Source organism: Octodon degus, unplaced genomic scaffold (assembly GCF_000260255.1).
Source record: "Octodon degus isolate 3935 unplaced genomic scaffold, OctDeg1.0 scaffold00033, whole genome shotgun sequence".
Lineage (NCBI taxonomy): Eukaryota > Metazoa > Chordata > Mammalia > Rodentia > Octodontidae > Octodon > Octodon degus.
The window spans coordinates 1,148,956-1,164,966 of record NW_004524609.1 but is presented as its reverse complement, the minus strand read 5'-3'; the positions used below and the strand labels follow the sequence as shown (position 1 = coordinate 1,164,966).

At 47.6% G+C, this 16,011-nt stretch overlaps 1 protein-coding gene and 1 pseudogene across 1 annotated transcript in view; one reads left to right on the top strand and one right to left on the bottom strand.

The window, feature by feature from the left end:
* The window catches only part of Itgb3 (integrin subunit beta 3), a 61,646-nt gene extending 61,516 nt beyond the window's left edge, over nt 1-130 (bottom strand). The window contains exon 1 of the mRNA XM_012514507.2: nt 58-130. Within this exon, the coding sequence (XP_012369961.2) occupies nt 58-130 (73 nt within the window). The remainder of the gene's footprint in view (nt 1-57) is intronic.
* Nucleotides 131-3,536: 3,406 nt separating this feature from the next.
* Nucleotides 3,537-16,011, top strand: part of LOC101580597 — a 13,668-nt pseudogene continuing 1,193 nt past the window's right edge.

Genomic DNA, 16,011 nt, shown 5'->3' with positions numbered 1-16,011 from the left:
CGCGGCGCTCTGCCCCTCCGGGCCGCCCCGGGCGCCGCGCGGTCGCAGTTTCCCGGCCTCGTTCCTCCCGCTCGGGCTCGCGGGCCAGCAGCCGTTCGCGGCCCGCCTCGCGCCGCCTGGTCCGTGTCATCGCGGCCGTCTTCCCGCGGGTCCGGCTTCCCGGTGACTTCGAGCCTCCTGAAGACGACGCGGTCTCGGGCGGCGCGCTCCTGCGCAGGGCTCCATAAACGCGACCTTGCCAGGAGCAGGCGCCGGGTGGACACCTTGGGGCGCAGGCTCTGGGTGCATCCAAACTGCAGCTCGGCTCGCGGCTTCGTGCTGCTTCCTCTAAGGCCGCCTGCCCGCCCTCCCTGCTCCCGGTTCTTTCCCTTGGTCCTTGGGTCTCTCCCAAACCGAAAACCTCTAAAAGCCAAAAAGGAGTAAAGTACTAGGGCTGTGAGCAAGAGGCCACCAGAAAGTGGCTGGACCACAACTACCACCAGAACCAATAGCTCTGGTGGCAAAAGACGAGGCCCGGGCGCCCGCTGTGGCCCGACGGCAGCCCGCCCCACCTCTCGTCTTACCCAAGAAGGTATTTTCTCTGTCTGTCCCTCTATGCCTTTCGGTCTGACTGCACTTCCTTCTTCCACTTGGAAAATTCCACTTATCTTTCAGAACATCTCTGATGTCCTTTCTTCCTTGTAATCTCGTCTGTTATCTTCCAGCCCCAACTTCTGCAGCCCCAACCTCTGCAGAGGTGGGTTTCCTCCTCAGAGGACACAAGCAGTAGAAGGTGCCTTAACCGTGACACACGCCACCAAAAGTAGCCCTGGCAGTCGCCAAGGGGCAGAAGGAGCGCTAGCGCACGCAGGGCGGCTGGGCTTTCTGGCCTGGCCTGGCCTGGAGACTCCACGCTTCGCCCCTCGCGAAGGGCCAGAAGCGTTTCAGCAGGGTTGTCATCATCCGGGAGCGACATCCAGGTCCCAGGCCCTGAGCACGCCTTTGCCTAGGTATTTCTTTATTTGCTCAACTGCCAGTCTTCTAGGTGTCTCGTTTTAGCCGGGCCCTGCCGACGTCAACACCTGGAGGTAGGCGCTCGCCCCAGCAAGCATGCCGGGTCCCCAGCCAGGTCCACACCTGGGAAAAACGCCCTGCCGTAGGGCAGACGTATTTACCGTTTCTGGTGCTCTTGATTCCATTTTGCCATTTCCAGTATCTATGTAGAGTCATTTCCTTTCCGCCCGAAGAACTTCTTACATGTAGTAAATACTGAAATGAAACTTTCCTTGAAAAAAAATATGCTTAACTTTTACACAGTTTGCCCCCATCTTCATGATATTTCGTAGAAATAAATTTCCAGATTGTCAGGGTTTTTTCCTCTGAGCACTTTAAAAATAATTTTCCGCTGTTCGCTGCCCTCCAACATCTCTGGTGAGAAGTTCACTGTCAGCTTGTGCTGCTGATGCTTGTCATGTCTCTTTGCTTTTTCTTCTACTCTTTCTCCTCTTCTTACCTGCCCTTCCTTTTCTCCTGTTTAATTTTGAAATTATTTACACTTACAGAAAAATTGCAAGATGCTGAAGAAAATTCTCTGATGTTCTTCCCATAATATTCACACCTCACATTACCACATCATAATTAATGAACAAAGAAAAGTAACTTTAATTCAGTACTATGAAATAATCTATTTACAAAGTTTTAACTTGTCAGTTTTACCCACTAATGCCCTCTTTGCAGGCCAGAATCCAATCTGGGATCCAACATTGTTTTCTTGGGTTTTTTGTGTTGAGGTACGGAAGACTGAACGCAGGGCCTCATGTACAGTAGGCACATGTTCTACCTCCATTTGAGGTAGGGTCTCACTAAGTTTCCCAAGCTAGTCTTAAGCTTTCAAACTTCTTGCCTCAGCCTCCAAAGTAATTGGAACTAAAGGCACGAGCCACCATGCCCAGGTCCCGTATTGTATTTAGTGATCCTGTTTCCCTAGTCTCCTTTAATTCGTGACGTTCTTAGTCTTTTTTTTTTTTTCCTTCCTACTTTGTTTTAAGCTCCATTCTTTACTGCAAATATAAAAGGATAGTTCCCACTGAGTTAAATGCTGCCAAGAAGTGAAGCTCACTGAAGATTGGGCAGAGATGAGAACTCAGGAGTGATGTCGGTGGACCACCCCTCTTCCAAGAAAACTGGGCCATCTTGGTTCCTTCCAAATTCTGGCAATTATTAATAAAGCTACTTTATTAATGTACAGGATTTTGTGTAGATATAAATATTCTGAATTTTGGCTATAATAATAAACGTGAAGTAGCATTTCACTGTCATTTTCATTTACACTTCCATGGCACATGCCAAAGAACAGCCTCCATATATTCTCATCATTATTATTTACAGAGAGCCTGATGGTCTCTCAGTGCCATCCACTCCTCTAGTCAAGGAAACTACGAGTGGTGTAGCATCTTGGCTCAGAAGCTCCTCCTCCTACGTATTTGGAAGAGGTTCTTCTTCCATCTACTGACAAAGAGAGGACCCAGCTGTCCTTGGGCTTGCAGGAAAACGGGCTTTCACAGTATGTACTGACCAACATAGCCCAGCGGGGCAGTCTGTGCTCTGGGGAGCTATCTGAGAAAGCAACCTCACATTTTATCAAGAGTTGGGGGACAAGCTCAGCCCTGACGCTCAGCACGTATGCAAAGGCACATCCTGGGCAAGTGCTTCTCGGGATAGCAAGGGTATAGTCGCAAATACCCACAGCTCCCCTGCTAGAGTTCTGGCGTAATCAGCTGACAGCAAAACTGCAGCATCCTCAGGAGTAAGCTCGTCCTCTGCTGGAAAGAAAAAGCAAAAACCGGAACACTTTCCATCCTCGCCCAGCACACTAAATACGGCCTGACCAAGTCTGACTGGCACTGTATGTCCGCAGAGGCATTGTACAACTGTTCATACCCCATCAAGGACAAAGACATCCCCTCCCCAACTCAGCATCCAAGCCAGGGAGGCCCTTATTCTAATAACGGGGTCGCCGCTTGGCTTCTGGCACCAGATCCCTATTCTGACGTCTCTCTGACGTCTCTCTAATGTCTTAGCTGCTCTCCCTGGATTCCTAGTGTGATCATTCAAACTTTCAGCAGCCTCCAGCTACATGCTTTAGACCTTGCGGGTGCTCCTCATGTGTCTCCTTAAGAAATAGGCTGGGACTAAAAATGGAAGAGTAGAGAACACCAGTACAATACATTCTCTTCTGGAACTAGTAGTGAGAAACCTAAAAAACAACAACTTGATGAAGAGAAAAAAAAACAAACATAGACCTCCAAAAATCGGAGGGAGGCACTCGCCAACCATGCACCCCGCGCGGCCCCCCAGATCGTGGCCTCTGTGAGAAAGACATGGGAAAGCAGACCCGCCAGAAGGAGTGATGATCAGCAATCTCGTGGTAAAGCTGGGTGTTAGCTCTCATGTCTGAGAACATCCTGCTGGGACCTGCTTCACCAGCTCCTGGGATCAGACTTCGCATCCACTTACTCCCCCTCTTTGCTCGAGCCACTAAAGCCAGCTAACTGCGAATGGCTACGCAAAGGAAACACTTGGCAGATTTTAATCCTTACATTACCTGCTACATTTGTAAAGGATATCTGATCAACCCAACTACTGTGACGGAGTGTCTCTTCTATAAGACTTGTATTGTTCAGCACTTTGAAGATAGTAATGATTGTCCCAGGAGTGGACCGAGTTCATGAGACAAGTCCTTTAGAAATGCTGAGTTTCGGGCCGGGGAGATGGCTCAGTGGAATAAGCGCTTCCCTGGCAAGCATAAGGGCCTGAGTTCAAAATCCGGTTCCACCAAAAAAAACAAAAAAGAAATGCTGAGTTTGGATAATACACAGGAGGAAATTATACTTAAGCTCGTTCTGGACTACAAGAGCAAAACTTGAGTGTGAATCTGAGTTTTTGGAATAAAAATAAGCCTCAAGAAAGTGGACAAGATGATGCTGCGGAAGTTGACAAAACTAAAGCAGATGAAGAAGGTGATGAAAATCAGGATGATGAAGACTATCATAGAAGTGACCCATGAATTGCTATCTGCCTAGATTGTTTACAAAGTAATGGACAGTCAAGAGACAGTGTAGTCAAGGGCCTAATGAGGAAATTCATTCCATGTTCTACATGTGTAACTGTGGGAACTATTAAAAAAAAACTCTAAGTTTAAAACTAGAACTTCCAAGTTCTTATGGGTTGGATGTACTATGTAACCGTGAAATTAGGGGAAAGGATCATACTACGGTGACAAGATGGTGGCTAAGAGGAAAACACCCCTGCCCTGTGGTACTGCAGTACTGACCTAGAATTGATTTCGGTCAGACGGAGGGGCCTAGATTTCACTGAAATGAATCCTGCACTGTTTGTCTACTCGTCGAAAGAGGGTTGCACAGTGAGCGGTGTGTGGGCTAGAGGGACGCAATCAGGATTTCAGCGTGCAAATAAGGCCACTGTCTGCCTCTAGATTGTCAGTTGCATTCATGTTGTTTCTGTTACGAGCAAGCCAGCGCCGCTCTGCTCCTGCACCATCTGCACAAGGCGTTTGTACTGTCTCACGGTGTGCAAGTCCTCGTTGGACTCCCAGTGCACAGCCGTGACGGGGCCTTTCGAATATTTTGCCTGGCTGTTCCAAGACTGTCCTATTGTCTAATTACACTAGTAATGTGGCTCAATCCTTGTGGTGCTGCAGTTTTCGCATACTTACTGTTTTATTCTTGTTGAAATAGAGTACTGTACAAGAATCTGAAAATTAGATCTGAAGTTATTTTGTATGGAAATCTGTTTAGAAAAGTGGTTTCTGAGTCATGATCTTATTCTTGGTACGCTTTTTGTGAGAAAAAAAAAAAAAAAAAAGTTCCTTCTTGAGTTTACAAGTCGTTCTGTGAAGAACTCCGGTTCTGTAACCTTGGAGCACATCATAACTGTCAACACACTAATCATCCGTGTGGCCCACCAGGCGCACAGAAAGAAATGTTAACCCTCCAGATCAAACCGCGTGTAACTTCCCGGACAGCCGAAGCTAGATTCGCAACCATTTGAAATGTCGGCAGCTGATGACATTTGCTTCTACTAAAGTTAAGGTGTGAGTGAGAGTCATCTGGCGTGTTGCCTTGTGACGAGTGGGCGCTGCTTGACGAAGCTTCATTGTAGAGCCCATCTTATGTATGTCCCGCTACGATATTGTTGTGCTTAATGAATACCTTGTTGTTCTTTTATGCTGGTCTTAGGTGTATGTCATTGTGGTATGCAGGAGGTTCTGAATGATGACTTTATCTTTTTATTATTAATTTTTTTCTTTTTGTATTTTAGGGAAGGGTCTACAGGGTGTTCAGGGTCTCACTACCAGATCGGACTTGTAGCGATCCTCCTGTTTGCAGCCTCCTCCCAGGAGCTGGGACTACAGGCCCACACCACCACACCCAGTCTCGGTTGCCATCTCAGCGCACCCCCAGGGGCGGGGGCGGCACGGCAGGCCCTGGGATCAAGTCCCCGGCCCCTGCACCTGCTTTAATCTGCTGAGCTATCTGGCCGGCCCTGAATGATGACCTTAAATGTTAGGCTTTTTAGAACAGATAATGTTAGCCATGTTGTGGATTTCAAGTTCTCAAAACAGCTGTAGGTTAATAGGTTAAATGTTAGTTATCACATTTCCGAAACATATTCGTTAAATAGTACACAGTTTAGTTGGTAAATACGCTAATAAAAATTAATGATTTGAGAATATTTTTTAGATACTGTAATCAGAGGGAAATAGATTATTGTTTTATACATGACTTTATTAAAATTCAGAACTGTGAAAAAAATCAGGAGGGATTAACAGGAAAACTAGAGACTACAGAGAAGCTGGAAGTCAGAGCACAATGCAGGTTAAAGACTAAAGCAGCAGGAAAGCTGCCGCCAGAGGAGGGGGGTGCCGCCAGAGGAGGGGGTGCTGCCAGAGGAGGGGGTGCCTGTCTCTGCACATGCAGAGTGAGCCTGGAGACAGCCAGCGCATGCGGGGAGAGCAGCGGGCTGTGAAAGCAGCTCTGGCCCCAGGACAAGCCCACAGTAGGCTTTATTTTGCTTTGATTTTTGAGACAGGGTCTCACAAGACAGTTCAATATAGTTTTAAACCAACTATGTACACCAGACTGGCCTCGAACTCACGGCAATCCCCCTGCCTCAGCCTCGCAAGTGCTGGGATTATAGTCATGTACCACCACACCCAGCAAGTCTGTGTCTACTGTAAACTGCAAAAATGATGTGGGGTTCTACTCCAAAAGCAACCCCTTCCACATGGCAGACTGGAATTAGAAAAGAAACTCAGCACAGCACCTTCCCTATCTGGGGAAGTTGAATCAGGAGCCGTGTTGGGAAGGGTTCTGTTTGAGACTGAGCCACAGAACAGCTACACTTCAGGGTTTCCGATGTAGCCACCCCACAGTGACTGGGTGGGAGATGGCCACAGAGAGAGTAAAATAGAATGCAAGCCAGATGCAGGATCACCAGAGAAGTTTAGACTCAGGCTGGGAAGGACGTGATGGGGCCCAGCCCCTGTGCTGAGCGTAGGACAGTCTCATATGGCTTTCAGAAGGGGATGGGTCCCAAATGTCTGGCTTTAAGTCCAGCAGTCTGCTTGCCCCTCCCCACGCCTTCACTAGGCACAGTGCTCAGCGCCCTGTGCACTCCCACCTATCAACACGAGCAGGGACATGCCCCAGCTTGGATGGTCGCCACAGCCTGGGGGACACAGACAGAGGGGTTTCTGGGGCAGGGAGGGTATCTCCCAAATGCACAGGCCAGAAACTCGCCTTGGGTACACGAAGGACTGCGGCTGCTGAAGTGACTACAGCCTTAGTGCGACCATCATTGAAAAGGGGGGGCGAACTTCAGAACCCACAAAAACATGACAATGGAAACAAGGTACTTTGCAGAGCCTCGGTGCACCTCCCTCATCCGCAGTGGATTCCAGTACTGCAGAGCGAGAGAGAAGCTGCTGGTTCAGAGGCACAGAGGAAGTCTTGGGAGGACGCATTCGGTTTTCTTTCTCTTTTCTTCATAGGTTTGGGGGGGTTGGGGTTATTTTTTCTTTCTGGGTTGATTTTTTTTTCTTTTTTCTTGTTTGTTCTTCTCAGTTATTGTTACCTAATTCCGTAATTTTCTTTCACTTCTTAAGAAAGCCATTGATCTCACTTGTATTTTCTCTTTCTCATCTTCCTCTTCTTTATTTTTTGTGATCGTGGTATCTCCTCTGCCGGGTAAGAATGCTTTCCTTTATTTTTTGAATTATATTTATTGCAGTCTCTTGGACACCCACTCACTCCACCTTACAGGTATTAACATTAAGTTTTATTAATCTTTAATAATTAGTTAATACTACGCTTTTGTTAAGTGAGTTTGTAGGTATATTTTAAATGTACATGATGGTCCTGTTTATCATAGGACTCTAAATCTGTACACGACTCATATCAATTCCTCTTCTTTTCTCTTCTCCCTTTAGCGCCTCTTCCCTTCCTCATTTATAAAAGCTTTGTTTCCATTTTTCCTTCTTTCCTCTCTTTTTTCTTCATCTTCCTCCCCCCCCACCTCTCCTTCCCAACTGAACATTTTCTTCCTGTTTCCTAGTATCTAGTATACACTCAGGTCCTTTTTACACTTTCAGTGCCTCACACCAGAGAGATGAGGCAATACTTATATATCTGTGTTCAATTTATTTCACTTCACAGTATGATGTCAAGGTCCATCAATTAATCTGTAAATCTCTCAAGTTTATCCTTCTTTATGGCTGAATACTACTCCATTCTATTTTTTAAAAACTCCTCTTTACCCATTCATCAGTTGATGAGCATTTGGGTTGTTTCCAAAATTTAGCTGCTACAAACTATGCTGCTAAACATGGATGTGAAAACATTATTGTGGTGTGATGTTTTTAATTCTTTCTGGAAGATACCAAAAAGAGTAATAGCTGGGTCAGGTGGAATCGCTAGGTTTAGTTTTTTGAGGAATCTCCACACTGCTTTCCATATCGGTTTTATCAATCTACATTCCCACCAACTGTGGAGAAGGGCTCCCTTTTCCCCAGAGCCCTGCCATCATTTGACAATACTTGGTTCCTTGATATTTGCCATGCTTTCTGGAGCGAGACAGAATCACAGCATTGTTTTAATTGTCATTTCTCAAATGACCAGTGGTATTGAACAGTTTTTCATATATTTATTTGCAATTTGGGGTTTTTTGTGTGTTTTGTTTTGTTTTTGTATTTTAGGGACCGGTCTGCAGGGTGTTCAGGGCCTCACTACTAGGTCTGACTCATAGTGATCAGCCTGTTTAGAGCCTCCCAAGAGCCAGGATTACAGGTGCGCGCCACCACGCCCAGTCTCAATCGCTGTCTCAGCACACGCCGGGGGTGGGGCCGGCACAGCAGTCCCGGAGATTGAACCCCTAGTCCCTATGCCTGCTTGCAGGAAAAATTTGCCAGGTGTTCCTCAGATAAGGGACTAATATCTAGAATATATAAGAACTAAAAAAAAAAAAAAAAACTCCCAAATTTAAAAAAAAAAATGGGCATCTGAAATGAATAGATACTTCTCAGATAAGAGGTACAAATTGCAAGGGCTGGCCAAATAGCTCCACGGATTAAAGCACCTGCTTAGGCAGACACAAGGGCCGGGGTTCAGTCCCCAGCATGCTGTGCCAGCCTGCCCCCAGGGTGCACTGAGACAGGGACTGAGACTGGGCGTGGTGGCACTCACCTGTAATCCCAGCGTTTGGGAGGCTGAAAGCAAGAGGATCACCACCAGTGTGATCTGTGTGGAGAGACCCTGGAGACCCTGTACTAAATACAAAAAAAAAAAAAAAAAAAAAAAAAAAAAATTCTGTGAGGTATGATAGCAGTATTTTTATCAGAATTTCATTAAATCTGTATAAAACTTGGGGAGTACAGCCATTTTCCTATCTTTGTTCTTCCTACCCAAGAACAAGGGATAGCTTTCAATTTTCTGATACTCTCTTCAATTTCCTTTTCCAGAGTACTAGAGTTTTCAATGTAACATCTACTTCCCTTTTTCAATTGATTTCTAAGTTTTTTTCTTTGATGCTGTTACAAATGTGTGGTTCTTCTAATTTCTGTTGGCGAATTTGTTAATTTTTGCAGGAATGTTGTTAATTTCTGAGTGTTGACTTTGGATCCAGCCATGTTACTGAATTTTGGTTAAGAAAAAATCTAGAAATCTTTCTGTGGAGTTTTCAGGGTTTTCCGCATAGTGTATCATCTCATCTGTAAGTGATAACTTCTTCCTTTTCTATCCTCATTTCTTTACTCTTGCCTAATTACTCTGGTAAATGTTTCTAGAACTGTTCTGAATAGGAGTAGAGATAGTGAATAGCATCACCTTGTTCCTGACTTTAGAGTGAAAGCTTTCAGGTTTTGGCCATTCGGTGTGACGCTGGCTGTTGGTTTGTCATATAGGTGGCTTTTATCGGAGTGAGATAAAGGCCATCTGTTGTAATTTTCTATAAGGTTTTTTTTTTATCATGAGCGAGTGTTAGACTTTATCAGATGCTTTTTTTTTTTCTTTATTCGGATAATTGTGTGATTCTTGGCCTTTATACTCAAAGCATAAATGAAGACCAAAATAAAAAATAAACATTAGGAAACAGGGAGGTAGATCTTTTACAAAAAGGAAAGGAACTGAAAGATGGAAGACGGGAAAAGAGGGGAGAAGGAGATAGAAAAAAGAGTGAAGCTACGTCATGCACATGTACTAACTTCCCACAGTTAATGCAGTCATTACGCACTGTAAGCATGTGCTAATAAAAATTGTAAATAAGAATAAATAGGCTGGTGGAAGGTGGCCAGAATTGGAATCTTCACTCCACCACACGAGCTGAGTGGCCTTGAGAGCTGCTTAACTTCTGCCAGCCTCTTTTTCCTTGTCCATCTGTTATAGTTCATATGTAGCTGTGTCCCCAAGTCTCGAGAGCTCTATGCGTCTGCGTGGGGCTCTGGGGAGGTGACTGGCTCACAGGAGTGTGACGCTCACCAGTGGGTGAGGTGAGATGACAGCGAGGTGTGACTTAGAAGGCGAGGCCTGCTGGGATGCGCTGGACCTGGGGGCAGGGCCTTACCTTCTTCCCTCCTCCCTTGACCCTGGCTTCTGTGTTTTGCCTGCCATGCAATAAACTGAGCCTCTTCTCTCATGCCCCTCCACCAGGCCACCCTGCCTTGGAACGAGCCAGCTGTGGGCAGAAATCTCCTTTGCACATATTCAAGTCAGCTGACTGGACGGGAAAAATTCTTATTTGAGATAAAACAGTTCAGTTTCCTGTATTCTGAAATAAGGTTGAGCCGTCCATAGAGCAGCTATTCCGAGTGTTTGTGAAGCTCAAGGCACGTCCGGGAATTCCGTGCGTGCTACGAGCCCAAGAAGGCGCCCAGGGCTGAGTCCGTCCTACCCGGAGCCTCCCAGGGCTGCTCTATTTCCAGGTCTTGCCACTTCCTGTCTTTGCTGTTACAGGAAGTTAGCAGCTCTGCCTGGCTGAATCCCGATAAAGTGCTGGGAAACCAGGCAGCAGACCTAGGTCTGGGCCAAGCAGGGGCCGCCTCGCGCTCAGCCCTTCCCTGAACGCTGACGAAGGGTGAGATGACTGTGAGCTTTAATCAGCGCATGCCTCACTTCCCCGTGGCCCTAAACGTGCCGCCCTAGTGAGACCTGCAGTTCTCAGCCCTGGCCTGGAATCCATGGCGCAGTCTCGGGGAGGGAAGAGAAGAGAGTCCGGCCCAGTGTCCTCACACCATGGCCCCTGACAGGAAAGGCCTGCCCCCCTGGCCCTCCTGCCTTCCCTTTCCTCCTCTGCACTCTCTCGCTCTACTCTCCTCTTCCTCGTGGGCTCTCAGGCTTCTGTGACAGTCCCAGGACTGTTCCCCCGGCCCTAGGCAGCTGCTCCCAACAGCCGTTCCCCTGGCTTCCTCACCTGTGTCTTGGGTGCTTCCACGCGAACTGTAAGTTCTTACATCTCCTCCCTGAGTGCTCAGAGGGGTCTGTATGTGGTGTACCCTACAACCGCGACCATCCCTGTTTTCCAGAGCTCTCTTTTACAAAGGTTATGAAATGAACACATGTTTCTTACCTGTTCTATAATTCTACGAAACAACGCACTAAGCAAGATTTACGCTAAGATGAGCAAAGTGATGGCAATTTCATGGCTCACATTTACTGAGGGCTTAGTGCATGCCGGGTGCTCTGCCAGACATGACCACTGCTGTGTGTGACCGTGTGCAACTCTCACCACACCCTGACTGAGATGTGTGTTGCTTTTAGCCTCACTTCACAGACAGGCACAATGAGTACAAAGACGGACTCACTTGCCCACAACTGCTCACTGGTCATCTCAGGTCCTCAGTTTCAAAGCCCAGTATTCTGGCCCCAGAGCCCAAACACTCACTATAACCAAGCTACTTCCAGAAACTTTCAATCCCTGCTTTCCAGAAAGAATGACTCCTATAGCTCAGCAGACTAAGCACCTGCTTAGGCAAGCACAGGGACAGGGGTTCAACCCCTGGCACCACAGGCCACACAGGCCCCGCCCCCAGGTATGCTGATCTGCCAACCAAGACCAGGGATTAGATGCCTGTAATCCCAGCACTGGGGAGGCTGAAAACAGCAGGATCACTACAAGTCTGAGCTACGTAGTAAGACCCTGCTCCAAATACATTAAAAAATAATAATAATAAAATAAAACAAAAGAGTGACTCCTAGCAGACAGGTAGGACTCTGCAGTGGTGACTAGGGAGCCCTCTCAAGTCCCGCCAAAACCGTAACATTGCAGAAAATGGGGGAGAAGCACATGATAGAAGAGCCATAAAATACGTTCTGTGGGTCATAAACACAAGTCCAAATCCTACTTATCTGTGGCAACTGTAACTGAATTTTTTTTCATCAAGACAAGCATAGAAGCCAATTTAAAATCTGAGCATTATTTTGTAGCAAGACTATTGTTACCAAATCCAAATAATCTGCGCTCCACCCCCAGGTGTGACACTCAGGTGTAACACATACACTTGAGCTGCAAACTTTAACCCACAAGTGACTCCCAGCCACACCTCTCTGTACTTGAGCGTCCCTCTTCCTGCTCCACCTCATCCCTGCTCCCCACCGCAACCCGCAAGAGCCATCCAACCAGGCGCTGCAGTGAAATGCCAGGGGGGTGGGGTCACCCAGGGAATGCCCCCTAATTCCTTATTTCCTTTAAGGCTTATCTGTGGATTCCTGGTCTGTAGGAAGAATCTCTAACTCAGCCCAGTCTCATCACTCCCTAATATTAAATCACTTTTTAATTGTGTCCTAAGTTTATTACCAGACGGCTGGGTTGCTGATGGTGCTGCTGCCTTTTAGCCCGCAGGCAGGTTTACAGCAGGGGACTGAGGGGTTTGCTCTCCACTTCCCTTGCAAGCTCTGAAGGTGAGGAGTAGGGATCCAGTTCCTCTCTGCTGGGAAGGCTTTCTAGAGAACTGTTCATTCTTCTACCTCAAAAGGAACCTGAAGGGCCGAGGAGATGGCTCAGTAGAATAAGCGCTTCCCCAGCAAAGGCAAGGACCTGAATTCAATCCTCAGTTCCACCAAAAAAAAAAAAAAAAGGAACCTAAAGGCCAGAATGAGGAAGCGGCTTCCCATGATAAACTCAACTGCTAGCTTGAATTTTCCTTTGGAGAACACTGGGAGGAGAGGACTGGGGAGGCGCCCAAAAGAAGCAAAAGGCTGTGGGCTGGAGTGGAAAAGATGCAGGCCCCGCAGCAAGCAGACCCTTATCAGGGGCCAGTGAGGGTTGCTTAACCTTTACATGCCTCAGTTTCCTCATTTGTCAGATGGAATACTCACATCTACCTCAGAAGAAGTCTCTGGGCAGCGTAAATGAAGGGTGCACACGAGGGACCGGGAGCGGCCGGCACAAAGCGAGCCCCCGGCAGCGGACGCTCCACCTCAGCGAGCGCAAGCGCTCTCTACAGCTGCTGTCCAGACACCACTATTTCGTCTTCATGTTCCCCAAGAGCAATAGTTCTCTCATTTTCCCTCCTTTGCTACACCTGTTCCCTCTGCCTAGAACGCCCTTTCCCCAGATGGCAAGGGGTGGCATCACTATTTGAAAAGCTTTCCACACATCAACTCATCTGATACTGGCAATGCCAAGTGATATCAGCGCCACCGTTACCCCTGTTTTACAGAGAAGAAAGTTGTGGCCTTGGAGAAGTTGAGAAATTCATCTGCAGCCCTAGGACTTTAAGTATACACTCATCCCAACCTGAGACTATATATATATATATATATATATATTTTTTTTTTTAATTGACATTTCACTGTGCTTCCAAGGCTGGCCTCAGGCTCCTAGGCTCAAGTGCTCCTCCTGCCTCAGTTTCCCACGTGCTGGGAAGTTATGACCCACTACACCCACGTCTTTGTGTTTTCTTTCCTTCGTTTATCATTCTGGGACTACAACTCAGGTCCTTGTGCCTGTTAGGCAAGTATCCCACCCCGCGCTTCAGGGCCCCTGAAACTACACACTTGTTTCTATGAGTGTATCTGATCCCCGTCGGCCCGCCAGAGCGCGGATTCAGTGTAGCTTCCCCTCCTCCAAGGAGGTCGTTCTGGTCTCCCAAATGGAGATAACCCTTCAGCCTCACGTTGTCCTTGCCTTTTCATTGCTCTCTATCTTACAGCATTTGCCTCTACTTGATGTTATTTTATTTATGCACAATACATACATTATCAGACTTGATTCTGTCCAATTTTTATAAGACCCAAAGCCCATCAGCACTGTAAGAAACTAAAATATTGGTCACCACTGCAAAAAAGCTAGATGTTGGCATAATGCCACAAAGACCAAAATCTAATTTAGGCACTGAGGATGTAACTTGGTGGCAGAGCGCGTGATGCCCTCGGGCCCTAGGCCCTTGGTTCATCCCCAGCACTACAAGAAAGAAGAAAAGAAAGAAAGAAAGGGTTCTAATTCAAAATGAGCCCAGCAATAAAATTTATTAAGAAAACAGCTATAAAACTAAGTACACAAGGACTCACCCCACACTGACAACCAAGGGTGTTGTTCACCTTTCTTCCCTAACATGTGGGGCACAGAGGGACTGAGCTGAGGGGCAAAGCACGGGTGGGAATGGAGTGGAAAGGGGCAAGCCAGGGAAGCCACTACTTGACCTCCTTTGATGCCACCAGGGGCAAGAAGTTGAGACCAGTGCAGTCAGGTGTGCGGTTTCAGGTTTTCAGAGGCTAAAACCAAAGTCTCACACATCACAAATAAAGCTGAGATCCAGACCCCTCAACTCCCTGCCCCACATCAACTCGCAGGGCTCAGCCACAAAATGACACAGCTGTCTCTGTCAGCTAATACTAAGAAAGAGTGATATAAATGTAAAATGACTAAGAGCTTTCAAAGGAAGTATATATTTTTGAGTATGACCAAAACTTTCTGAGATGGGAATCATTTTCATCTGACAACGGTCACCAGTCTAAAGAAAAATTAAATTAGTTAAAAAAAAAAAAAAAAAAAAAAATAAAAAAAAAAAAAAAAAAAAAAAAGCTGGGCGGTGCGGAAGCCCAGTGGCGACCCCAGCACCTGACGAGCGAGGAGCCCAGACCCAGCGGGGGCAGCGCTGGCCCCGACGCAAGCTCTGCGTCCCTCCAGCAAGGTCTGAACAACATCCGGAGCAGGTTGGCAGGAACGCATGTGTGGCTAAGAAGGGACCCACCAGAAAAGCAAAAGTGGGAAGTGGCAGCGCCGCTCCAGGCCCTTGTGCTCGAGGGCCGGCGGCGGAGTGTCCCAAGTGGAGGAAGCCCTGGGAGAGAGAGGCCAGCTGTCCTCAGGGTCACCGCACCCCGAGGAAGTCTGGCCTTGGCAGATGCAACGCAGAGACATCCGGGGGAAAAAGATAAACAGAAGCCCGCAGAAGCTCTAAACAACAGTTTTTACCCTTTTTTGGATCTCTGACTCCTTGGAAAACACGGCGATGAGTGCCAACGCCCCTTGGAGAAGGCCAAGGACCCGTGCCCACAGGGTCTTCCGTGCTTAAGAGCCGCTCTTGCTGCAAAAGGAATGGATGGTGCGCGAAAGTGAAGCTGCAACAGGGAGATTTACGAACTGTTGCACAAGAAAATGGGTGAGGAAGGCGGTCCAGAGGGATGAGCGTGCCCAGAAGAGGGAATTTGGTGAGGTTCTTTCACACAGCCTAGTGGGAAAGGGACAGCTGGGTGCCACTTAGAGGCATCGAGTTGTGACGATTAGTTGTTAAAGCAAGGCCAACAAGGCCTAAATCCACAATTAGGTCAAATATTTTTAAACGCTAAGACTAACCACGCCGTTCTGTTCAGAGCCAGAGCAGGAGGGGCAGAGTCCTCTGCGGGGGCAATGTGACGTTAGCAGGACTTCCCGGCCTCTGTTCTAAACTCAGTTCCACCTTTTCTGTTAAGGTGGATTAATTTTCAGACTTTAAATTAGAAAAACTCAATGCTTACAGGGAACTGAAACCTAAGACCAAACAAATTGGCGAACAAGTGGCCGCGTTAAATAGACATGCACCTGCCGAGCACGCTGGGCGTGAAAAAAGCGCCTGGGTCTGAGTTCAATCCCCGGTTAAAAACAAAACAAAACAAAACAGGAAGTATCTCTCTTTACCGCAGGTAACGGCCTCGGAGTTTCCTTTGGAAGACAAATCCACAACAGAAGGTGGCCACCTCGGAGATGTCAGTGTCAGACCCCTGCCAGGAAAAATGTGGCGGGGGATCAATCATGCCTGCAGCTCTAAATGCTATGTAGATCTTTCCCCAGTGCAATGCTCTGCCTTTGGGGGCAGCAGGTCCCGCACCGCGGTAGGAGCGCAAGCGCACACGGACAAGCGCTTCAGAAGGCGTTTGGCCCTCCGAGCCGAGCTCGCGGCGGGGCGGCGGGCCTGCCCTCGGTGTTCCCCGCCTTCGCGCCGCCCCTTTGCCTTGCGTCCCCTTCCCCGTTCTTCTTCTTTTG